The sequence below is a fragment of the Heptranchias perlo genome, chromosome 10, assembly GCF_035084215.1.
Source record: "Heptranchias perlo isolate sHepPer1 chromosome 10, sHepPer1.hap1, whole genome shotgun sequence".
In the NCBI taxonomy this organism is placed as follows: Eukaryota; Metazoa; Chordata; class Chondrichthyes; order Hexanchiformes; family Hexanchidae; genus Heptranchias; species Heptranchias perlo.
This window is the reverse complement of record NC_090334.1, coordinates 59,344,831-59,370,452: the sequence shown is the minus strand read 5'-3', so window position 1 is coordinate 59,370,452 and position 25,622 is coordinate 59,344,831. Positions and strand designations below refer to the sequence as shown.

Sequence of the window (25,622 nt, the reverse complement as noted above, 5' to 3'; positions counted from 1 at the left end):
TTGGTAACTGAGTGGAAGGACTGATAACTGATGTTTGTTAGGGAAACCATGAAGTTAGATTATCTCTTTTATTTTGCAATTGTTTCTTACTTTCATAAAAATAATTTGCTTAATAGGAAGCCCAGCATAGGGAGATGCTTTAAAGAGTTGGTATCAAGAGATAGATCAATGTGCATGACCTCTTATACTTGGGAGCATCAGAAGAGCATACAAGCAACAGCAGAATGCTACTTTTGGTCTGATTGTGGCAGTTATCTTTATGGTGTTAGGTGCAAAACTCTTCATCAGATAACTGCTGTTGAGCTTCATCATCCAAAGGTCTCCTCATCACTCCAGTTGTGGCAACTTGGCTTGGAAACTCCAGTGATGATCCCAGGAACAGAGTGATAATGATAATCAATAATGTTAACAGATGCATCTATGAAAGGTTTCATGACTCATTCAGAGTATTTGCACCAAGAGCTCTGGACTATATCAAAAAAGATACGGTAAGGTTGTGACTTCAAATCCAACCAGTGCAAGTTGTGAAGTTGAATTCAACAAAGCTGGTGTCTTCAATCCCACACTATGGGGTCAATTTTAACCCCCTTTGTCCAGCGAGAGTGCAGCATGGGAGGGGTTAAGATCAGGCCGAGTCAACCTACTGGCCTTGGGCCATACCTTTCTCGTTCGTCGACATCTAATCTTCACCGACTTTGAAGTTGGTGAGGCTCCCGCTGCAGACAAGCAAGGGCCTAATTAAAATTTAAAAGTCGAGGCCTAATGACGTTTTCGCGTCGTGACGCCATTTTAACTTCTGGATTCGAGAGGCCTGCATGAGGTTAACCCCGACAGCTGAACCATGGTGGGAAGTGGCAACTGGCCAGAAGAGGTCACGGTAAGTTGAAAAAAAAATTATTTTACTGTGAAATCCTTGTGGGCCAGGAGGGGCAGGAGTGCTCCCTCAGGCCCCGCAAAGAGTCCTTGGGCCTCCCTAGCCTTGCCTCTCCCTCTCAGTCCTGGCATCGGCTGCCAAAGCTCTTGCCCCGTGTTAACTTTATACCAAGGACTGTTCCCTTGGGTCCCCAGCATCCTAAGGCTCCGGACCCGATTCGTGTTCCCGTCCACCGGCCCTGACGTCAGTCTTTCCGGTTTCAGGAGGGAAACTGTCCTGGATTGTTTAAATGAGGCCCGGGAGTTAAAATGGCCTGGGCCTCACACTGATATCATCGTGTTGGGCTGCTATCTGAACAACCCACAAACATACACCAAATACTACACTTTGGTCTTTTTGATTTAAGAGGATTTGTTTTTTCCTGCCGATTATCTAGCATAAGATAGCTCTTTCCTCCTCTTGGGCATGATTGAACAGGCTCCTGTAATGTTTGCGGGATATTGAAATGAAAAATCCTGCAAGATCTTTGTCATTTTTCAAATGTAAGCAGCCTTCCTCACGTACTAAGATTCCACACAACTAGCCTTACATATGTAGTTATTGCAACTAGAGTTCGATTTTGGTTCTTTGAAGTAAAGAACTAAATCATTATCATTGGAGAAATCTCCTTTATATGCCACAGAATCCATGTGGATAATGTATCTAATGTCATGATATTATCACCATCAAGACATCTTAAAGGGACAATGTCCATTCATAACTTGGTCTTACTCTTGCAGCAGATTGAGAATGTTTCAATTTGAAGAATGTTGAGCATCCTACAAGGTAATCTATGGCAATTTTTGTGACGAACAAGTGATTTGGCTATAATCTTTAACAACTTTATATATACTTGACTGGAAATAACTCACTGTGATCTGACTCAATACTGAAGCTCTAGCTATAGAGAGTAATGTCATCTCGTCCAGGCTTAAGATTTTAGGTTTTTGCTTCACAATAGGATCCATTTTTACAACTTCTTCATCAAGAGCCTTGCCACGGTGTGTGATCACTATTTCTGCTTTAGTTGACTTCCTTTGAGATGTTGTATTTTCAGAAAAAGCATCATAAAATGATTGCAGATCATTCTAAATAAATTCAGTTTGTCAAAAAAAAATTGTAATTGATTAAACACATTCATTTAAACACTTTGCAAAATGGTGTCTTTATTTTCCATTAGATGTTTTTAATTCCCTTCTTTATTCATCAAACTTTAAATGGGAGGATGGATGAATGAGTTATTGACTCCATGAACTACAAACTGCTTGCTATGGGATTGTTGGACAAAGTGTCCAACAGCAAACGGGAGCTATGGCTGCTAGGGTTTCCTTTTATCTTTGTGTAGGCAGAATGTTTTACAAAAATATCAGATGTAATATTCCAATAAATGATGTCTCAAGTATGATATAATAAGAAACTCTCCATAGAATGAGGGGAGTTATTTTTTTTTACTGCTCATCCACTCATTTGATAGAAATAATTAATATTGATTACCATCCTGTTGAGAAAGGATTTGGGATTTCCTCTAAGATGTCTGACTATTGTGAAAAAACTGCCTTGATTTGAAGCATCAGAAACTGCCTGGACCAGGTATATTTACTGTTGCATTTTGCCATATCTTTAATTCACTTGTTTCAACCATATCTCCATGTAACTACAGTGAGACGGAACTCCATAGAGACAGCAGCGTGCTCCATGTAGAATCTAAGACTTTCAAAAGGTCTTTGAGAACTCAAACTTTTGTTACCTTGATTTCAGAAAATTGTTTAAAGTATCACTGAAAGTTAAGTACTATAATTGTTCTTTATCTACTGATTTATTTTGCTTCTGTATAAATTTATATCTTCCAATAAACACACTTTGCAGTTCAGCATGAAATGTATGGTCTGTTTATGTGCTGTTTTTCCACCTATCAGGAGATCGAAAGTATACAGTGGATATCCCATGTTACTTCTTGTATATACCTTGGTGGTACAAGGGTAGATTGTACCACCAATCTATCCCAGTCACTTCCCGTATAAAGTCAAATTCCAGATCAAAGGCGGGTGGGCCTGTCTATAGCAGCTACCTTGTGGTGAGCACAAATAATGAGTGTTGGGATAAGGGTCGAACACAGACATCATGGATTCAACTGCCAAATTAGCACCAGGAAACAGCTGCCCCACCACATGGTTGACCACCCTAACTAAATATTGAAATTGGTTCTGGGAGTACAGATAAAAATTGTCCACCCGTAAGAGAACGATTAATCACTGGGTGTGCTTCTCCCATTATTTCCTAAACTTACTCCACAGAGGCGTTAGAATTGGCATGACCCTGTTCCTGTGACACCTAGGGTATTGATGCTTTATCAATGTACCCAGCTTTTCCCAGATTTAAATAGCTCCTGCTAAGTATCCAAGTTGATGCTGGATACTGTCATTTGAGATTATGCAGCTGCTCTCTGATGCATCAATAACTAACATCAGCTCGGGCAGCTGCCTGGTCGAGGAGAGGCCTGAAGTGGCAGACTGTTTAACATCACTTTTTATATTTGATAGACGGGGAATAATTTATATTGGAGTTCCTTTAAAAATGTTATAGTATACTTGCTGTTCTAGCTAAAACTAGTCACAAATTATTACTGTAAACTCATGAGGGCTGACAAAATAGTTCCTTTATCAGATTTTTACATTATAAAAGCTTTGAGCTTCTATGTTGACCATTATGGAAATTGAGCAAAGATCAGGTTAGGAGTGTTGTAATGATTGTGTGTAATAACAACATGTTACAATGAGGCTTAGTTGCATAAACATATTTAGGTAAATAAATATTTAGAATTTTTATCGTAAATAGAAAAATCACTGCAATGGTCATTGTTTCCTGATATTCAATGTCAATGCCAATGTAAAAGGAAGTAAGGGACTGAAAATCAGGTAACAGAAGACCAGTTATCTCAACATTGGTAGGAGATAAGCTTCGAGAGGACATAATATGGGATAAAATTAATTAATTAAGAACAATCAACCTGGATCTGTAAAAGGCAAGCTGTGTCTGATGATTTTTTGTCAAAAATGAGTGTATTGATAAAGAAAATGCAGTGGCTGTTATGTATTGAAAATGCATTTGATAAGGCGCCACGCAGAAGGCTTGTTGATAAAATTAAGGCTTATGGTATTAAAGGGAGTGTGGCAGCATGGATAGCATATTGGTTAAAGCACAGAAAACAGAGCTGTGGTTAATTGATGTTTTTCACACTGGGGGGATGTAAACAGTGGCGGGCCCCCAGGGGATCGCTGATGGGACGTTGCTCTTCTCGATACATACAAATGGATTGGACTTGGAATAAAATTACATAAAAAGCCAATTACAAAATATGTTAAAGGTCTACATGAATATATCCAGAGACATTGTGCAATGAAACAGGAGAATAAGGAGGCACAAAATATATTTCACAATTTTTCTGGGGGGTGGGGAGGGGGGCAAAGTGATGAAGTGAACAATCCCCTCACAATTATTTAACCGTCCCTGGTACGGGAAGCACAATATCAAAATGTGCAGACAACACAAAAATAGGAGGATTTGAGTACAGGAGCGGGGATGTCTTACCACAGTTGTACGGGGCCATGGTGAGACTACATCTGGAGTATTGTGTGCAGTTTTGGTCTCATTATCTGAGGATGTCCTTGCCATGGAGGGAGTGCAACGAAGGTTTACCAGACTGATTCCTGGGATGGCAGGACTGACGTATGAGGAGAGATTGGGTCGACTAGGCCTATATTCACTAGAGTTCAGAAGAATGAGAGGTGATCTCATCGAAACATATAAAATTCTAACAGGACTAGACAGACTAGATGCAGGGAGGATGTTCCCGATGGCTGGGGAGTCCAGAGCCAGGGGTCACAGTCTCAGGATGTGGGGTATGCCATTTAGAACCGAGAGGAGCAGAAATTTCTTCACTCAAGAGGGTGGTGAACCTGTGGAATTCTCTACCACAGAAGGCAGAGGAGGCCAAGTCATTAAATATATTCAAGAAGGAGATAGATATATTTCTTAATGCAAAAGGGATCATGGGATATGGGGAAAAAGCAGGAACAGGGTACTGAGTTAGATGATCAGCCATGATCATTTTGAATGGCGGAGCAGGCCCGAAGGGCCGAATGGCCAGTCTATGTTTCTATAGGGAGCATGGCTAACTGTGAAGAGAACTGTAAAAGACTTCAGGAGAACACAGCCAGGTTAGTAGATTGGTCAAATAGATGCCAGATGAAATTTAATGTGGACAAATGGAAGGTGGTATATTTTAGGAGGATGTATAAAGAGAGGACATATACACTGAATTGTAAAATGTTAATAGAACTAGAGGAGCAGAGAGATTTAAAGGATTAGATACACAAATGTCAAAGTGGAAGGGCAAATTGATAAAGGTATGAAATAAAATTTATGGGATCCCAGGTTTTATCAATAGGGGTATAGAGTACAAAAGCAGAGATAATGCTAAACCTATATAAATCATTGATTAGGCCACAGTTAGAATATTGCATCCAGTTTGGGTGCTTTTCTTTAGAAAAGATGTCAAAGCCATGGAGAGGGTGCAGAAGCGATAAACTAACTTGATATCAAGGATAAGAGGCTTTATTTATGAGCAGAGATGAAAGAAATTGGGTCTTTTCTCATTAGAACAAAGATGAAGGTTAAGATGAGATCTTACAGAAGTGCTCAAAATTATAGGGGGTTTAGGGAAGGTAAATCAGGAAAAACTATTTCCACTGGGTGCATCCAGGTCCTGTCCTAATGCTTGACCTTTCCAGCACACTTCTGCCAGACTTACAGCAGGAGGGTGCTGAAAGGGTCATGGATTTATGAACTTTGTTTCACCATCATGACATTTTTATATTTAAGACTTCAATGGAAATAAAGATTGGGAGAGATGTAAAATGGGCTGCCGACTCGTTATCACCTGTTTTACAATATCACACAAAGTCAAGATCAACCCTCCTGTCATCCTATGGTGAATCTTAAACCTGATCCCTACCCAAGATCCTGGAATTTGTGCACTTTAATCCAAGGAAACCAATAGGCATCTAGGATTGCATACTATATTTGTACTGAAATAGTTGAAGAGGTGAATAGGAATGATCCCTTGCAGCATTTTAAGATATTATATAACTAAATATCCCACAGTTTGCTAAATGTCCTTTTTCAAGATCATTATTATCCATACCTGTGTTGTGTATTCAAAGTCGATAAGGTATTCAGGCACGACAAGTTCATGGTCAAACACAAACCACTCATATTGACGAAGACTGCAATCACAGCTGCCATGGAGTTTTAAGGAACTTGTGTATCCTTGCAGGTACATGAAACATGGAAAGCATTGAAAAAGAAAAACAATTAAACATTTAAATACTTTGGTAGTATTGCAGTAATTATTTACAAAGACGTTGTAAACATCATGAGGCAGAAACCTAGCCAAAGGGCAACTCCCCTATATTAGTAGTATGTGCATTACATGGTATGTGAGAAATATGTAGCTACGCTTGTAAGCTGTAAGCAAATAAATGTCTTTTAAGTCCAAAAACAATTCACTGGGTATTCTATCTTACAATCTGTGATTATGGTCAGCTTTAATTTGGCTTTTTTGTGTACCCTACTGGAGCTTTCTAAAGTCTGAATAGATGGGCACTCTCTGGCCTAGAATTTAGGCGATGTAGCACCTGTTTTTCAAGCACTACGTTGCCTACTAGGTCCTCAAAATGGCAGGCAGGAAGTATGCATAAACTTCCGACCGGAAGTTCACCACCCGCCATATTAGTAGAGAGGTGCCACTTGCTTCAGGAGCGCACGCCAGCAGCATTCAAAGTTCAAAATAATGTACGCAAATAAGGGTCCTGTGCTTCGTGCATGACCCGTTCTCCATTTCAGACCATCCCAGCATTTCAACCGTCACATGCTGACCTCGCTCAGCACAACATGATGTTTACAATTTCTGGCTACTGTTTGACTTCTGGGCATTTTTTGCTGAGTTCTAGCACTCATGAAAGTTCACTTTGTCTACAGAGAGAGAGGTTTTGCTGCTTTTGCACCATTTTGCTCTTTGCTTGATAAATTGTCCGGCTACAGACATGGGTGGTTTGGTAGAGCTGCTTTTGAAATGGAGGATAATTGGAAACAGCAAAGAAGACACCAGAGAGCAGGAAACGCCTCCAGAAGAGGGAGGAGGAAGAGGAGAAAGAGGAGGGCACTGCACAGGAGGCCAGATCCACAGAGGGTCTTCAGGGAGCACGCCTCCTACCTCAACTTGACTGAGGAACAATGTATGAGGCGCCTTCGCTTTACCAAGGAGGCTGTTACTGAGCTATGTCATCTGCTTCAGCATCAGCTACAGCCTAAAACCAGGGCATGGAAAGCACTGCCTTTAGTTGTCAAGGTCATTGTGGCCCTTAACTTTAATGCCACAAGCTCCTTTCAGATTGCAATAGGTGACATCAGCAACATCTCAGTTTGTAGTGCACTGATGTATCAGGGAGGTCACTGAGGCACTCTACACCAGGAGAAACACTTATATCTCCTTCCCTATTGACAGAACGAAGCAGGACGATAAAGCATGAGGTTTCGGTCGCATGGCAGGCTTCCCCATGGTGCAAGGTGCTACTGGCTGCAAGCACAATGCCTTGTGTGCTCCCTATAACGAGCCTTGAATAATTATTAATTGAAAGGGATTCCACTCCCTCAACATACAACTGGTTTGTGACCTCAGACAGTGCATCATGCAGGTCTATGCCCACTATCCTGGCAGCAGTCATGGCTCTTTCGTTCTGTGCCAATCTTCTGTGCCATCTTTATTCCAACCAGGCTGCCAAGTTACAGGCTGGCTATTGGGTGACAAGGGTTATTCCCTCCGGTCGTGGCTCACGATTCCAGTTAGGAACTTGCGCACAGCTGCAGAGCATGCCTACAATGAGAGCCATGCTGCCACAAGGAACATCATCGAGCAAACAATCAGCGTGCTCAAACAACGCTTCTGCTGCCTGGACCGTTCCGGAGGAGCTTTGCAATACACTCGAGCGGCTATCTAAATTTGTAGTCATGTACTGCATGCTCCACAACTTCGCCATCATGAGGAACCAGCCCTTACAAACACCTGGGAACCAACAAGTACAAGAGAAACAGGACGAGGAGGAAGAGCAGGGGGAAGAGAAGGAGCAGCAGTGACTACCAGAGCCCGTACCTGCCTGAGCTCTGAGACCAGCTCATCGAGGAGTACTTTAACTAAGTCAGTCCTCCCATTCCTCATTCGCCAACAGTCCCACAATTCTTACTTCTCTTCTTACAACCACCATCACATTGCCTTCCTTCATTCCACACTTATTGGTCTTGTCCTCACTTCACTACAAAGACAATACCAACACCAAATCCAGATCCAAAAACAAATTTAGCAAACAAGTGATATCATTTACAGAAAAAAAATTACTATTCATACTTGTGCATGCCCCAATTGCCTCTCTTGCGCATTCCTTTCCCGACCTCATTGCTCCAACGATGTCATAGAGTCATAGAGTTATACGGCACGGATAGAGGCCCTTCGGCCCATCGTGTCCGCGCCGGCCATCAAGCCCTGTCTACTCTAATCCCATATTCCAGCATTTGGTCCGTGTTTTCCCAGTGGCTACAGCTTGGGAGGTGAGGACACCTCAGATGGCATTGGAGAACGACCTCGAGCAGCTCTGGGCCTAGAGGGCCCAGCTGCAGACTGCAGCATCTCGACATGGCTGACGATTGGCACCATCAAGGATACTGGCGGACAATCTGGCTGGGGAGCAAGTGTGCTGTCCTCCTGAGGGAGGACAACAAGTGTCTCTCCCATGGAGCCACTCTCCTGGTGCGGAGTCTCAGTACTCATAGGGCTCTGCTTGAGAACAGAATGTTGGAGTGATGTAATGCCTGGAAACCCCTTTGAACAGTAGCCCCAAAGCCAAGATGGGAGCCATCTAAACTTCCATGGCAGCAGTTTGTGCTGCGATTGATGCTGTCAGGTTTGTCCTGAGACACTCCATCATGGTGGGTTATAATGTGTTGCTGATGGAGCTGACCACTTGGTCCACATTGGAAAGAATGGTCTCTATGTTCTACACAAAACCTTGTGCCAAGTTGGAGCTGGACTCCTCCAAGCTCCATGACATTGTGCGCAAGCTCTCCAACAGGCTGCCCAGTGCACCAAGAATGTCCTGGTGTAACCTTCTTCGGTAGCCAAGCCCATTAAAGTCTACGTCCGAGTCCTCTGTAGCAAAACTAGTATACTACCTCGCTGTCTGGTGACCTGGCACCTGTGGTGTCCCATCCCCATGCCCTAGCTCCTGTGCACTTGTCCTTCAGGGATGGAAACCTGCCGTCCTTACCCGGTCTGGCCTATATGTGACTCCAGACCCACAGCAATGTCGTTGATTCTTAATTGCCCTCTGAAATGGCCTAGCAAGCCACTCAGTTGTAAAATCTCGCTACGAAAAGTCATAATAAGAATAAAACCGGACGGACCACCCGGCATCGGATCACTAGGCACCGGACACAACAATGGCAAACCAAGCCCAGTCGATCCTGCAAAGTCCTCCTCACTAACACCTGGGGACTTGTACCAAAATTGGGAGAGCTGTCCCACAGACGAGTCAAGCAACAGCCTGATATAGCCATACTCACAGAATCATACCTTTCAGCCAACGTCTCAGACTCTTCCATCACCATCCCTGAGTATGTCCTGTCCCACCGGCAGGACAGACCCACCAGAGGTGGCGGTACAGTGATATACAGTCAGGAGGGAGTGGCCCTGGGAGCCCTTAACATTGACTCTGGACCCCATGAAATCTCATGGCATCAGGTCAAACATGGGCAAGGAAACCTCCTGCTGATTACCACCTACGGTCCTCCCTCAGCTGATGAATCAGTCCTCCTCCATGTTGAGCACCACTTGGAGGAAGCACTGAGGGTAGCAAGGGCACAGAATGTACTCTGGGTGGGGGACTTCAATGTCCATCACCAAGAGTGGCTCGGTAGCACCACTACTGACCGAGCTGGCCGAGTCCTGAAGGACATAGCTGCCAGGCTGGGCCTGCGGCAGGTGGTGAGCGAACCAACACGAGGGAAAAACTTACTTGACTTCGTCCTCACCAATCTACCTGTCGCAAATGCATCTGTCCATGACAGTATCGGTAGGAGTGACCTTCGCACAGTCCTCGTGGAGATGAAGTCCCATCTTCACATTGAGGACATCGTCCAACGTGTTGTGTGACACTACCACCGTGCTAAATGGGATAGATTCAGAACAGATCAAGCAGCTCAAAACTGGGCATCCATGAGGCACTGTGGGCCATCAGCAGCAGCAGAATTGTATTCCAGCACAATCTGTAACCTCATGGCCTGGCATATTCCTCACTCTACCATTACCAACAATCATAGAATCATAGAATCATAGAAGTTACAACATGGAAACAGGCCCTTCGGCCCAACATGTCCATGTCGCCCAGTTTATACCACTAAGCTAGTCCCAATTGCCTGCACTTGGCCCATATCCCTCTATACCCATCTTACCCATGTAAATAGATCAACCCTGGTTCAATGAGGAGTGTAGAAGAGCATGCCAGGAACAGCACCAGGCATACCTAAAAATGAGGTGCCAACCTGGTGAAGCTACAACTCAGGACTACATGCATGCTAAACAGCGGAAGCAACATGCTATAGACAGAGCTAAGCGATTCCACAACCAACGGATCAGATCAAAGCTCTGCAGTCCTGCCACATCCAGTCGTGAATGGTGGCGGACAATTAAACAACTAACGGGAGGAGGAGGAGGCTCTGCAAACATCTCCATCCTCAATGATGGTGGAGTCCAGCACGTGAGTGCAAAAGACAAGGCTGAAGTGTTTGCAACCGTCTTCAGCCAGAAGTGCCGAGTGGATGATCCATCTCAGCCTCCTCCCGATATCCCCACCATCACGGAAGCCAGTCTTCAGCCAATTTGCTTCACTCCACGTGACATCAAGAAACAGCTGAGTGCACTGGATACAGCAAAGGCTATGGGCCCCGACAACATCCCGGCTGTAGTGCTGAAGACTTGTGCTCCAGAACTAGCTGCGCCTCTAGCCAAGCTGTTCTGGTACAGCTACAACACTGGCATCTACCCGACAATGTGGAAAATTGCCCAGATATGTCCTGTCCACAAAAAGCAGGACAAATCCAATCCGTCCAATTACCGCCCCTTCAGTCTACTCTCAATCATCAGCAAAGTGATGGAAGGTGTCGTCGTCGGTGCTATCAAGCGGCACTTACTCACCAATAACCTGCTCACTGATGCTCAGTTTGGGTTCCGCCAGGACCACTTGGCTCCAGGCCTCCAGAGGAGGATAGCCTCAGTCTGCAGGACGATATAGATGGGTTGGTCAGATGGGCGGAACAGTGGCAAATGGAATTTAACCCGGAAAAGTGCGAGGTGATGCACTTTGGAGGGACTAACAAGGCAAGGGAATACACAATGAATGGGAGGACCCTAGGCAAGACAGAGGGTCAGAGGGATCTTGGTGTGCAAGTTCACAGATCCCTGAAGGCGGCGGAACAGGTAGATAAGGTGGTAAAGAAGGCATATGGGATACTTGCCTTTATTAGCCGAGGCATAGAATATAAGAGCAAGGAGGTTATGATGGAGCTGTATAAAACACTGGTTAGGCCACAGCTGGAGTACTGTGTGCAGTTCTGGTCGCCACACTACAGGAAGGATGTGATCGCTTTGGAGAGGGTGCAGAGGAGATTCACCAGGATGTTACCAGGGCTGGAGCACTTCAGCTATGAAGAGAGACTGGGAAGATTGGGTTTGTTTTCCTTGGAGCAGAGGAGGCTGAGGGGGGACATGATTGAGGTGTACAAAATTATGAGGGGCACAGATAGGATGGATACTAAGGAGCTTTTTCCCTTCGTTGAGGGTTCTATAACAAGGGGACATAGATTCAAGGTAAAAGGCGGGAGGTTTAGAGGGGATTTGAGAAAGAACTTTTTCACCCAGAGGGTGGTTGGAGTCTGGAACTCACTGCCTGAAAGGGTTGTGGAGGCAGGAACCCTCACAACATTCAAGAAGCATTTGGATGAGCACTTGAAATGCCATAGCATACAAGGCTACCAAATGCTGGAATATGGGATTAGAGTAGACAGGGCTGATGGCCGGCGCGGACACGATGGGCCGAAGGGCCTCTATCCGTGCTGTATGACTCTATGACTCTATGACTCATTACAGCCTTGGTCCAAACATGGACAAAAGAACTGAATTCCAGAGGTGAGGTGAGAGTGACTGCCCTTGACATCAAGGCAGCATTTGACCGAGCGTGGCACCAAGGAGCCCTTGTAAAATTGAAGTCAATGGGAATCAGGGGGAAAACTCTCCAGTAGCTGGAGTCATACCTAGCACAAAGGAAGATGGTAGTGGTTGTTGGAGGCCAATCATCTCAGCCCCAGGACATTGCTGCAGGAGTTCCTCAGGGCAGTGTCCTTGGCCCAACCATCTTCAGCTGCTTCATCAATGACCTTCCCTCCATCATAAGGTCAGAAATGGGGATGTTCGCTGATGATTGCACAGTGTTCAGTTCCATTCGCAACCTCTCAAATAATGAAGCAGTCCGAGCCCGCACGCAGCAAGACCTGGACAACATCCAGGCTTGGGCTCATAAGTGGCAAGTAACATTCGCGCCAGATAAGTGCCAGGCAATGACCATCTCCAACAAGAGAGAGTCTAACCACCTCCCCTTGACATTCAACGGCATTACCATCATCGAATCCCCCACCATCAACATCCTGGGGGTCACCATTGACCAGAAACTTAACTGGACCAGCCATATAAATACTGTGGCTACGATAGCAGGTCAGAGGCTGGGTATCCTGCGGCGAGTGACTCACCTCCTGACTCCCCAAAGCCTTTCCACCATCTACAAGGCACAAGTCAGGAGTGTGATGGAATACTCTCCACTTGCTTGGATGAGTGCAGCTCCAACAACATTCAAGAAGCTCGACACCATCCAAGATAAAGCAGCCCGCTTGATTGGCACCCCATCCACCACCCTAAACATTCACTCCCTTCACCACCGGCGCACTGTGGCTGCAGTGTGTACCATCCACAGGATGCACTGCAGCAACTCGCCAAGGCTTCTTCGACAGCACCTCCCAAACCCGCGACCTCTACCACCTAGAAGGACAAGAGCAGCAGGCACATGGGAACAACACCACCTGCACGTTCCCCTCCAAGTCACACACCATCCCGACTTGGAAATATATCGTCGTTCCTTCATCGTCGCTGGGTCAAAATCCTGGAACTCCCTTCCTAACAGCACTGTGGGAGAACCGTCACCACACGGACTACAGCGGTTCAAGAAGGCAGCTCACCACCACCTTCTCAAGGGCAATTCGGGATGGGCAATAAATGCCCCCCTCACCAGCGACGCCTACATCCCATGAACGAATAAAAAAAAACTTATGTCTGGTGAGTCACCACATGCAGATCCCTCCTCTAATCTAACCTCTAAAGTTCATGTGGTGTCAGTATCTGATCTGCTGGTTGCAAGTGAGAGTAAGTGATGGAGCATCATCATGAACACTGCGCTGATCTTCCTCCACTGGCCGAGGGGCGTCAACATTCTCAGGAGATGAAATAAAAGAAAGGGACAAGTGTTAGGTTGTGTTGTGAGGATGGGCAGAGAGAAAGAAATGAGTGTTGAAAGCATCTGCAGCTTGTCACGAAGAGGCAAAGCGGATGAGGTATAAAGAAACCCTGCTCGGCATCTCCTCTAGCTTCGCCAATGGCCACGGCCTCCACACTGCCCCTTCCCATGATTGCCAGGATATCCTCTTCAAGGTGGTGGGGGGGGGGGTGGTGCAGGTGTGCTCTTCCTCCTCCGGTGGCAGCGTGTTGCTTGGTGTTGTGTGCCACCTTCTCCTGCAAGAAAGAGGGAATTGTGTTAGTGAGAGTCTTATGAGATATTTGGGGAATTTGGCTTGTGGGTGTGAAGTTTGTAATAGTGCCGTGTGTGAGGATGAGGTGGAGAATGTTTAGTGAAGTATTCTGCACTGATTACAATGCAGAGTGGTGTGGGAGGGGAGTGGTGTGAGTGCTGTGGGTGTTGCAATTAATGAGGCTGAGTGCTGCCACTATGATGAGAAAGTGTTCTTACCTTAACAACTCAAATTGAACTTTTTCCTGTATTGCAGCCATGTTCTTGGTGCAATGCTCCTGGCATTGACTTCATGAGCAATCTCCTCTCACTACCTCCTCATCAGATGCCTGGAGGGCTTCCTGCCAACTGGGGGAAAAAGGATATCCAGCCTCCTGCCCACTTCCTGCACCAAGGCTCCAGTACAGCATCAGAAAACCTTGGTGCCTGCTCTCTCCCTCCTTCAGTCATTTCCATTACTTGCAGCAAAGGCCTTGAAGCCAGAATCCATCTCCCCTGTAAGGGGCGTTGGCTCTTTAAGCAGTGTCCTAGCCTCCCAATATCACCACCCCCACCACCGAGAGTCGTGCAGTCAATAAACAGCACGAAGAGCGCTGACTGCATGCACAAATAATTATAATAAGCAGGCAGCACGGACTTTACGTGAAATGACCTGAAATGCAGCCCATTCTTATCTTGGCAATGAGGTATTACCTGTGAAGGAGGTAATGTCCAGTTTTTGTCTTTTGATGATACATTGTTTCCAGGCAATTCTGCAAGATTATGGTTGATACAATGCCTTTGGACTCTTAAAATTAAGGGATTATCTTTTAGGGCGGTCAGATGGCCGATATAAACATTGGCTTTCTGTACTTATGTGGAGAATTTGGCCTGTAATTATGGCATTCAATCTTGACTAGGAAAATGCTTTGTTTATGTATAAAACGCTCTGTTATAAGTTATGGGGCTTGCCTTGTTTTGTGGGGAGGATAATTCTTAAGACACAAGCTCTAAAATAGTCTTCATGGTTTCCTGGGTAAATGTGAAGTATAATCATTTTATTTAATTACAATATTGTCAATTCTCATACATTTCTCAAATTGTATTTTTAGCACATATATCCAGGGCCATAGAAGGGAGCCAGATGACCTGATTAGAAAGTCATACGTGCACATTAAGTGTGATGTAGTTGATTTATGTATATGGAACCCTTGACAAAAGAGTTGAGTTTTGAGCTGCTGCCTGTAGCATCCGTATCACATTCTTAAGATCCATCATGTTGCGCTACATAGAATTTGTCCAATGCATTTGGGAAGTTGGAATTGGGGTTACTTTAGAAATATATTGGACAGTCCAGATTTCCTATCAATGAATCCAGATACAGAATCCCTGCTGAAGTTTGGATGCACCTTACTGAAATCTTGAATTTGCTGAGCAATAGCAATAAGCACAGAAGATTATTCCAGAATCCTGATTTTTTGTTTTGCCTTCCTGGCAATAGAATTATTCAAAAACCTTTTAATATTTTTGAAAAGCAATACCAATGTACTACACACTTTGTTACCTTTATCAATTGCAGATATGGTATCCACTTTTTGAGGTCTATAGACAGAATTTGCATGAGGGTACTTCATCTGTTCGACAGGTTCTAAATCAAGGGCCTGAACACTGTGACCAAGGAAGGCTTTAGCAATGATGAGCTGACCTAAAAGCAAAGTTGAATAATTTGTTTCAATAACTTTTGTAAAATTGAATACTTCTATGTTCTATCAAGTTTGATGTGGAAAGTGTGTATATAAAATAGCATTAATATGGAATAAGCAAAGAATAATCAGCCTGGAGCATCCCTCCCATTTCTTCCAACAAACCATATGTAATTTGCAGTCATGGACTCCAACCAATTTGTGCAATGTCCTGAGGGAAGTAAAGAATCACAGCTAGAATGCAAAGAAAATAAATCTTTTTGAAATCAATCCCCAATCTCTGTAGATGACAGAATATCAGTCTAGCTATACAAATTATATTATTCAACCCCAATCAATTGCATTCCACAGATTACATTTCTATAATCTCAACAGGGGGACAGCCATTGTATTCCAGGCATCTATGACAATCTCTTATGTTTATCTACTTAACATTCACCCAGTTTAGATATCCAGCTCATTTATATATGTTTTTTTCTGATACTTCTCCAACCTCTCTTGAATGCATTGACTCTTTGCTGGGACACTGTTCCACAGGCGCCATCTTGTACTTTACCCAGGTGTCACTCTTCATGTAGGAGCTTAGACACAAAGTCATCAGGCAATTTACCATTGCAGAGCTGAGCCAGATCCTCAGCCAACATCTATACAGGTGCACCTTTAACAGGGGCTATCAGATTATGGTCAGGAGCAAGAACACACACCAAATTTTCTCCTTCCTAATCCAGATGTACTGGGGCCAATTGTAGAGCTCCGAGCTTCCAGCAGAATTCAGTTAGACAGGGGATCAAATCTAAGACTTACCTCGGAACATAAGGAACAGGATTGGCTATTCAGACTCTTGTGCCTGCTTCGCCATTCAATTGGATCATGGCTGATCTGCACCTCAAATCCAATTTCCCACCTTTGCTTCATATCCTTTGACACTCTTACCTAACAAAAATATATCTCAGTCTTGAAAGCTCCAACTGTCCTAGCATCCATAGCCTTTTGAGGGAAGAGAGTTCCAAATTTCTACTACCCTTTATATGAAAAAGTGCTTCCTGATTTCGCTCCTGAATTGCTGAGCTCTAATTTTAAGATTAAGGCCCCTTGTACTTGATTCCCCCACCAGAGGAAATAGTTTCTCCGTATCAATCCTATTAAATCCTTTTAGCAGTTTTAAACATCTTGATCAGATCGCCCCTCAATCTCCTATACTCAAGGGAGTAAAAGTCAAGTTTATGCAACCTGTTGTCATAAATTAACCCTCTAAGTCCTGGTATCATTCTGCAGAATCTGCGCTGCACCCCCTCCTAGGCCAATATATCCGTCCTGTGGTACGATGCCCAAAACTGAACTCAGTACTCCAGATTGCAACTGGCCTGTTTCATGTCTTAAAATTCCAAATAAAAGATTATGGGGTAGAAATTGCAATGCATCTTGCACATTTCCGGGGTCCAGGAAGGGCGCTATTAAGTCCAATTCAGGAACGCAACGTAACGTGCCAGAAAAGCGAGGGACACCATGTTGGTCTGTGTGCTCGATAGATGTCACCAGCAGCCGCCTACAGCAGATGTAGGCATAATTTAAATATTATAATCAAGGTCCTGCACCTGAATCCTGGCTCTTTCCTGAATTTGGTGTTCGTGCGTGCCTCAAATGTCATCTCCTTAACCTGTCCAGCACATCATGGAGGGAATAGTCGGGAAGCAGCTTTCAGAAGCGGTATTTTAGGGGATCCTCACCTCCATTAAGCTAAGTCTCTGGTTAATCATTGTAGGCTGCTAGGGGGGTTTTGGGGCAAGATTTTGGCTGTTTTAGATACTGTTTGGCATCGCAATTTCTACCCCATGGTCTTATATTTGGAATTTTAAGTCATGAAACAGGCCAGTTGCCATTTGGAAGAGAGAGTTTATAGAGGGCTGCAACTGTTCCACTGAATTTTTCTTCTTCACAATAGCTTAACAGGGGCATGCTGCTGGGCTTACCCTTGATGCTCCTAAATGTGGAAGAGCAGGAACAGCAAGGATGGCAGAAAAGACCTACACAGGTTGCAAGAAGAGGGCGAAGGAAGCAAGGGCGCTGGAGGCCTTCAAGCATGCAGATCTTCAGGAACCGATCATCAAACCTGCACCTCACAGAACAGTAGTGATTAAGGCAGCTGCGTTTCACCAGGGAGACAGTTATGTACCTGTGCCACCTATTGCAGTGAGAACTGGAGCCCAACACCAGGGCATGACTGTGGCAGTGAAGGTTACCGTGGCTCTAAATGTTTATGCCTCTCATTCCTTCCAAACTGCTTCTGGGGACATCAGCTACATCAGTCAATTTTCTGTGCACACAGCGATCCAGCAGGTTACTGATGCACTGTTTTCAAGGCTATAGCTTCCCCATGGAGGCCGACAAGCAGGAAGAAGCAGCACTAGGATTTGCCCACATTGCTGGATTTCCGCAAGTGCAGGGCATCACCGAATGCATGCTCCCAAGCATGAAGCAGCTCTGTGTCTGAACAGAAAGCGCTTCCCTTCACTTAATGTGAAATTTGATTGTGACCATAGGCAGCGAGTCATGCAGGTCTGTGCTCGGTTTCCTGGCAGTCGTCATGATGCTTTAATACTGCGCCAGTCCTCAGTACTCCCTCTGTTTCAACCAGACTGTCGGCTGGCAGGATGGCTTCTGGGGGACAAGGGATATACTCTAATCTACTGGCTCATGACTCCTCTCAGGAACCCGGGCTTAGACAATGCGCTCCAATATAATGAGAGCCATACATCAATAAGGGTTCTCATTGAGCAAGCTATTGGCGTCCTAAAGCATCTGTTCCTCTGTCTGGACAGAGCTGGAGGGGTCCTTCAGTACAGCCCAGAAAGAGTTTCACAGTTTATCACAGTTAGATGCATGCGCCGTGATGTAGCCATTCAAAGGGGAATTGCCTTGAAGATTCCAGAAGAGGAACAGGTGGAGCAAGAAGATGATAAAGAGAATGAAGAGCTGGAGGAAGTAGGAGAGCAAGGCCCTTCAGTGCAGTGAGTTGCCAGAACGGTAAGGCAGCAAATTACTGAGGAGAGAATCTCCTGATCAATCCCTCCCTTGCCCCCAGCACTAACAGTCCCTCCTTTCATTTGACCTAGTCCTCACACCCACCATATTAATGCCCTCAAACTGAGCAACTATTCTGTTCCTCTTACATCAATAAAGTTATGAAGAACAACAAGTATACCAAACAAAACCTTTTATTTCACTACTCTGGCAAACTCCATTGTTGATTTGGCAAATGCTTACATGACTGATGCCTATCTACAAGTCAACTTTGTGCAATCCCTTAGTGTCTGTCTTGGGTGCTCGTTTACCAATTCTAGCGCTCCTACGAAGTGATTCCCCAGTGGCTACAGCTTGGGAGGTGGAATGCTGCTGAATTTCCACTGAGGGCACTTGAGATGGCCTTGGTGGACGACCCTAAGGAGCTCTGGCAGTTGATGAGCCTGCTGCAGACTGCTGGAATTTGGCTTCCGCTGGGACAGTCTGGATGCCGTGCACGAAGACAGCACACAAGTTGGAGTTGGACTCCTCCATGCTCTCTGACATTGTGCACAAGCTCGCTGGCATGCAGCCCAGTGCACTTAGAAGGCCAGTGTGGATTGCTATTAGCCTTCTTATCTGGGCTCCAATGTCTTCATCTGTATCCTGTGCAGCAGGGCTAGGACGCAAGCTCTCCCTCCAGCAAGTTACATCCTGGGCTGTCCTCTCCGTTGCCCTTGCTCCTGCATACTTGAGCTGGGTGAATCTCCACGTGCAGACCTTGCCTATCCTTTGAACTACATGCAATACCAGTCTCCGAGCTAGTATCTGGAAGTGTAAGGTCGAGTGACGCTTTGTGTTCTGTAGTGCTGCCCTCTTCTTCTTTCCCTTCTCCCTGAGGACTGTGCACATCTATTGGGTGTGAAATATAAAAAAGGGAGAAGAGTTAGCATTTAGTGGCATGGGAAAGCAAAGACAGATAAGTGGCTTTTGAAAGCAACTGCAATCTGTCATGCATCATGTGTAAGTGTGAAATTTAATTGAGAAGGGAAGGGGGGGGAAGATGGTTGAATGGAAGATACAGGACTTGTACTCCAGCTCCGCCAAAGGCCATGCTCGTGACATGTCCTCTGCCCACGATGTGCATGATCTGTTCTTTAAGTGGGCACATCGATGAAGCATGGCCCTCCTCCCTGTTATTGTGTGCCACCTTGCTCTGCAAGCAAGAAGGAAGTGTGTCAGAATAGTGAGAAGTTTAGAGGATGTGCTTGTCAGGATACAATAATGTTGTTGACGTGTGCAAGATGGCAGAGGTGTGAGGAGGTGAAAGAAGTAATCGTGAGGAGAGCAGCAGGTGCAGAGTAATGCAGTAGGAGCTGAAGGAGCCAGAGTGAAGTGTGTTGCAGTGATTGTAGAAGAGTGCTGGTAATTGAGGGGGGGAAGGGTGGTGAGTGCTGGAGCAACAGGTAGTTCAAGTCTAATCATACAGTAATGATAGATACGAATTTGGAGTCTTACCTTAGCTATCCTCGTGAGGTCATTGAACTTATTTCTTCAATGCAGCCATGTCCTGAGCGCAATCCTCCTCGTACTGATGCGCTGTGCCACGTCTGCCCACTCATGCTGGGCAGCTTGCTTGGAAATCTTCCTGCTGCCTGGTGGATAGAAGATCACCCATCTCCTGCAAACCTCCTCCAACAAAACCTTCAAAGTAGTGTCTGTAAACTGGGATGCCCTTGCAGCCTGCCATTTTCCTCAATCCTCTGTGATAGATGCCTGCAGCCAGAGTGTACCTCCCCTTTAAGAGGTGCAGGCTGCCTTTAAATTGTGTCAGGAATGCATAAAATTGACACCCCCCACCCCATCAGGTAAGCTGCCAATCAATTGCACTGCAGCCCCCTATTTTCTTTTAATTAATCAGGTCCCACAAATTTGGGGTCTTCTTTCTGCCTACCTCAAGTGCAATATCCATCCGTCCCTCTAAAATGCACTCAAAAGGAATTTCTACCCCTATGACTTCGTCATTTAATTTGAGGAAAAAGTTGTTTCTGTTCCTTCAACAGATTAATTACTGAATTTATCAGTATTTCTCGAAGGTAAAGTAGGTTTGTTTCCTATTTTTGAACATGAACCTTTACTTTTGGTAGACTCCATCAAGCTATATTATATTTAACTTATATTTTTGAATAATACTACAATAATGACAACATAAATCTTAAGAAAACAATACAGCATACCCAAGAAAAAAAACTGATCAGAGCTGATAGACAAATCTCTTTTACCATATTTGAAAGGTAACGGGTCAATATCATTTCTGTTCCAGGCTTTAGCTTGTCGCTGCAAGTATTCAATTCTGGGCTGTTCACATAAGCTCATACTATTACAGAGAGGGACTGCCTCATCACGACCTAGAAGCTGTAAAGATGAACAAAAATATAAGGACCAGTCACATTTTTTGTGTGAAACATTTGTAATTTCTGTTTAATATTGAGTAAGAGAGTAGTTGGGAGAAACTTAAAACCTAAGGGGGAATCCATGTTGAATTAACCAGAAGATAGTGGACATACTAATGACTACGCCTTGGAGGCTTTTTACCTGGGAGGATACTAGCAATAGTCAATCCGATATCAAACACACATATTGTGTGCTGCAGTACTTTGTCACTAACAAAGCAGGGTTGTAGAAAGCCTGTAGGGGCTGAAAAACAATTAAGTTTCCTGGGATGAATGAACAAAACCCCAGTGCATTTAAAGGAACATGGGATGAGATTTGTGCAGCATTAGTCACTTGGAGGGAATCAGTGAATACTGAGAAAATGCTTTTGGCAATGATGTATCATGGTATTGGCTCCTTTCTTTCTATTATAATACATAGGTGGTTAAAAGCCAGGTTCACTCATGAAAATAGTCCAGCTTGTTTTGATAAACATCAGCCCCAGAACAGATATTAATTCTGCCACAGGTGTCTGAGGGTTTTGTCTGACTAGCAGCTGTACTTGAGTTTAAAGGATATGCGCGTATAATGTTTTATCCTCGTCAAATTTTGAAATTATATTTCAGCTAGTCTTTTTGCAATCAAGTAGTCCATCTGAATCCATCAGAGGGATATAGGTAAGCCAGAGTCAGCAGTGAACCGCCACTTAAGGTCAGACTACCTAAATATGCAGCAGACATGGAGCTCTTCTTTAAAGAAGTTCCTGCATGAAGACGACACTTCCAGTTATAAAGTATGATGTGGAGATGCCGGTGATGGACTGGGGTGGACAAATGTAAGGAATCTTACAACACCAGGTTATAGTCCAACAATTTTATTTTAAAATCACAAGCTTTCGGAGATTATCTCCTTCGTCAGGTGAGTGAGTCACTCACCTGACGAAGGAGATAATCTCCGAAAGCTTGTGATTTTAAAATAAAATTGTTGGACTATAACCTGGTGTTGTAAGATTCCTTACATTTGTCCAGTTATAAAGGGGAAGTTACCAGTTAGCTGGAATTATAGGCTATTCTGGTCTCCTGGAACCTTGATTGATTCTGTAAGGGAATCACAGAGGAATTGTGCAGTTTTTCCTAAAATAGCCAGATTTTTTTCTGCTTTATTCCCTCTTTCAGGAGATTGCATGGTTAGAGAATATGTCAATGGTGTACGTGATCGTACTGTGTCTGAATGTGGCGGACTTAAGGAACCTGATGGTCTTTCATCTCCCCTTCTTTTCATGCTTGTATAAAGGCAGGTTGGACGAACTACTTGAGCAAGGTGTCAATGTCTGCAGGAGACAAGGGGAGAGAATATGGAAAGAAAAAATGGGTATAAAAGAAAAATACTGCAAGGCTGCAAAACTGACATACACATATCCTTTAAATGACCAGCAGAATACCTCGACTGCCTGTCCATTCCAGCAGCAAAGAGGCAGGAGCCATTTTGAGGCCCGGGCCACATTTAAATAAGAACCGGCAAGCTGCACACCTCAAACAGATGTTCCGATGCAGCTCGCTGGATTTGGGCTGGTGCAATATTGGACAGGGTGCACATATGGGACATGAATCTCCAAAGTGGGGCTCAGCAAAAAAAGTTTGGGAATCTCTGCCCTAATCGCACAGGAAGAGTAGGCTGCTGGAGCCACAGTGTGGGCAGGCAGACAGCAGAACTTGCTCGAGTTCCTAATCTTCTACTACTCCTACTCTTACTACTACTACTACGAGAAGCGGGAGAGGTGAGGTGTCAACAGTAAGTTGGCAAAAGCTGGGAAATGTTCATCATTGGTACTCTCAGCTTTATGTCTTATCTAAAAGTATTGCAATGCCCCTTTGCTCAGCAATTGTTTCTTCAAGGAGTAATCTCACTTGTGTGCGCAGCTACAACTTCTTCTGTGTCATCATAGAACGTGCCTTACATCAAACACAAAAGGCAAAATCACAATTTATTACACTCAACATATGCCAATTCCACTCCCCTCCCAGGCTCGATGGGAATTGCACCACAAATGCATGGCCGATATTCTGCTTCACAAGGGAAAGAAGATGTAATAATGAAAAATTATCATAATGTATAGAAAAAACACAGCAACCTGTGACAAGCCCCAATTAGACAATTGGTATGGATACAAGTTGAATTGAGCTTTATAAATTGACAATAGAAATAGACCAGATGTTTAGCCATGTATAAAGTTGGGGCTGAGGAAAATTGGGGCAATTTTGGAATTTGAAACGGGAGAGAGGTAGAACAGAAGCCATGTCAAAAAAAGTTGGTGGTGGATATACACTTATCCTCCTATTGCTTGAAGCTATGAAAAAGACAACTGAAGTGAATTACTATAGTAAGAAACTACACAAAACCTTACATGCTAACTGAATTAATCTGGATTTAGCATTTCAACATTAATGGCCTGTGCTTCTTTATTTTTAACTGATTGTAATTCGCAAATGATACCTAAACACTTTCTCCCCTCCCCCCCAGTAATAGCCAAAGGTTTGATGGTCACTGGAAAACTTCAGGTAAGAATTGTGAAACTGGTAATCACAGGAGAGGAAGCAAGCTGCAGAGAGAATAATTTAAAATTTAAAATAATGCGGCACTATAAAAGAGCAAGTGCTCTATAAAATTAATTATGAATATGTAATTTTGATAAATATATGTCTAATAATTTTAAATACCTTGAAAATACTCAGCCCTTGCTTTAATTTAATGTTATACATCTCAAAACAGATAAATTCCTTGATATATGGACTCCTATGGAAAGTTGTGCTGCAAAACGATAGAATACATATATAGTCCTGACATAACTATGAAGTATTAACACCAAAGTAGACAAAAAAGGCGACGATTGCATCTCTCCTCCTTCTCTACCCCTCCCCCATAAGAAATATTTTATTTTTACATTACAGCACGCAGTGAATTAAATATGGAGTAGGAACAAACAGAGCTGAGGCAATAACAAAGCTGCCAATTTTGAGACAGGAAAGAACACGCCTCAGTTATATAATTTTTCTGCAATTTCTGGATAAATGCACAATATTGGCATGGAGAAAAATGTGTTGGGGATAATAAGCAAAAGAGAACATTAAAAATCATTTTTGTAAAGGAATGGAAAGTAAAATAAAGGATGACCAGTTTTGGGGTATAGCTCCCTTTCAAACAAGGACTTGTCTACACAATGTTATGAACTGAAACAATGAGCTATTGTTTAATTTAATGAATTTTTAAGTACACACCTTATACATTTCTGCTTTTTTGAAGCCATCTTCAAGAATATGTAGAATTTCATTCTTTCCACTGGATAATTCTGGATCAAATACATAAAACAGGTATTCCAGCATCTTTCTGTAGTTTCTAAACAAGGATAGAAATTGTTGATTACAGTACACAATGATTTATCTGTTCTGTTGCTACAAAGGAACATAAGAAATAGGAGCAGGAGTAGGCCATATGACACCTCAAGCCTGCTCCACCATTCAATCAGATCATGACTGATCTTCGACCACAACTCCTTTCCCGCCCGATCCCCATATCCCTTGATTCCCCTAAAGTCCAAAACTCTATCCGTCTCAGTCTTGAATATATTCAATGACTCAGCATCCACAGCCCTCTGGGGTAGAGAATTCCAAAGATTCACAATCCTCTGCGTGAAGAAATTCCTCCTCATCTCAGTCTTGAATGGCCGACCCCTTATCCTGCGACTATGTCCCCTAGTTCTAGACTCTCTAGCCAGGGGAAACAATCTCTCAGCATCTACCCTGTCAAGCCCCTAATAATCTTATATGTTTCAATGAGATCACATCTTATTCTTCTAAACTCCAGGGAGTATAGGCCCATTCTACTCAACCGCTCTTCATAGGACAACTTTCTCATGCCAGGAATTAATCTAGTGAACCTTTGTTGCACCGCCTCTAAGGCATGTATATCCTTCCTTAGATAAAGAGACCAAAATTGTACCCAGTCCTCCAGAGGAGGTTTCACTAAAGCCCTGTACAACTGTAGTAAGACTTCCTTACTCTTGTATTCCAACCCCCTTGCAATAAAGGCCAACATACCATTTGCTTTCCTAATTGCCTGCTGTGCCTGCATACTAACTTTTTGTGTTTCTTATATGAGGACACTCTTTGTGTCCTCCTCACAGCTTACTTTCCAACCTAGCTTTGCATCGTCAGCAAAGTTGGATACATTACAGTCGGTCCCTTCATCTAAGTCATTAATATAAATTGTAAATAGCTGAAGCCCAAGCATCGATCTTTGTGGCACCCCACTAGTTACAGCCTGCCAACCTGAGAATGATTCATTTATCCCTACTCTCTGTTTTCTGTCCTTTAACCAATCCTCTATCCATGCTACTATATTACCCCAACCCCATGAGCCCTTACCTTGTGTAACAACCTTTTATGTGGCACCTAATCGAATGCCTTTTGAAAATCCAAATATACTACATCAACTGGTTCCTCTTTATTTATCCTGCTAGTTTCATCCTCAAAAAACTCTAATAAATTTGTCATAGAATCATAGAAAGGTTATAGCACGGAAGGAGGTCATTCGGCCCATCGAGTCCGCGCCGGCTCTATGCAAGAGCAATCCAGCTAG

At 43.9% G+C, this 25,622-nt stretch overlaps 1 protein-coding gene across 2 annotated transcripts in view; it reads right to left on the bottom strand.

The window, feature by feature from the left end:
* The window catches only part of lrrc9 (leucine rich repeat containing 9), a 171,368-nt gene that overhangs the window by 71,970 nt on the left and 73,776 nt on the right, over positions 1-25,622 (bottom strand). For both annotated transcript variants that reach the window (XM_067991891.1, XM_067991890.1), the window contains exons 12-16: positions 24,263-24,380; positions 20,837-20,969; positions 15,416-15,556; positions 6,117-6,241; positions 1,786-2,001 (exon numbers count right to left, since the gene is read on the bottom strand). In XM_067991891.1, the coding sequence (XP_067847992.1) occupies positions 1,786-2,001; positions 6,117-6,241; positions 15,416-15,556; positions 20,837-20,969; positions 24,263-24,380 (733 nt within the window). The remainder of the gene's footprint in view (positions 1-1,785; positions 2,002-6,116; positions 6,242-15,415; positions 15,557-20,836; positions 20,970-24,262; positions 24,381-25,622) is intronic.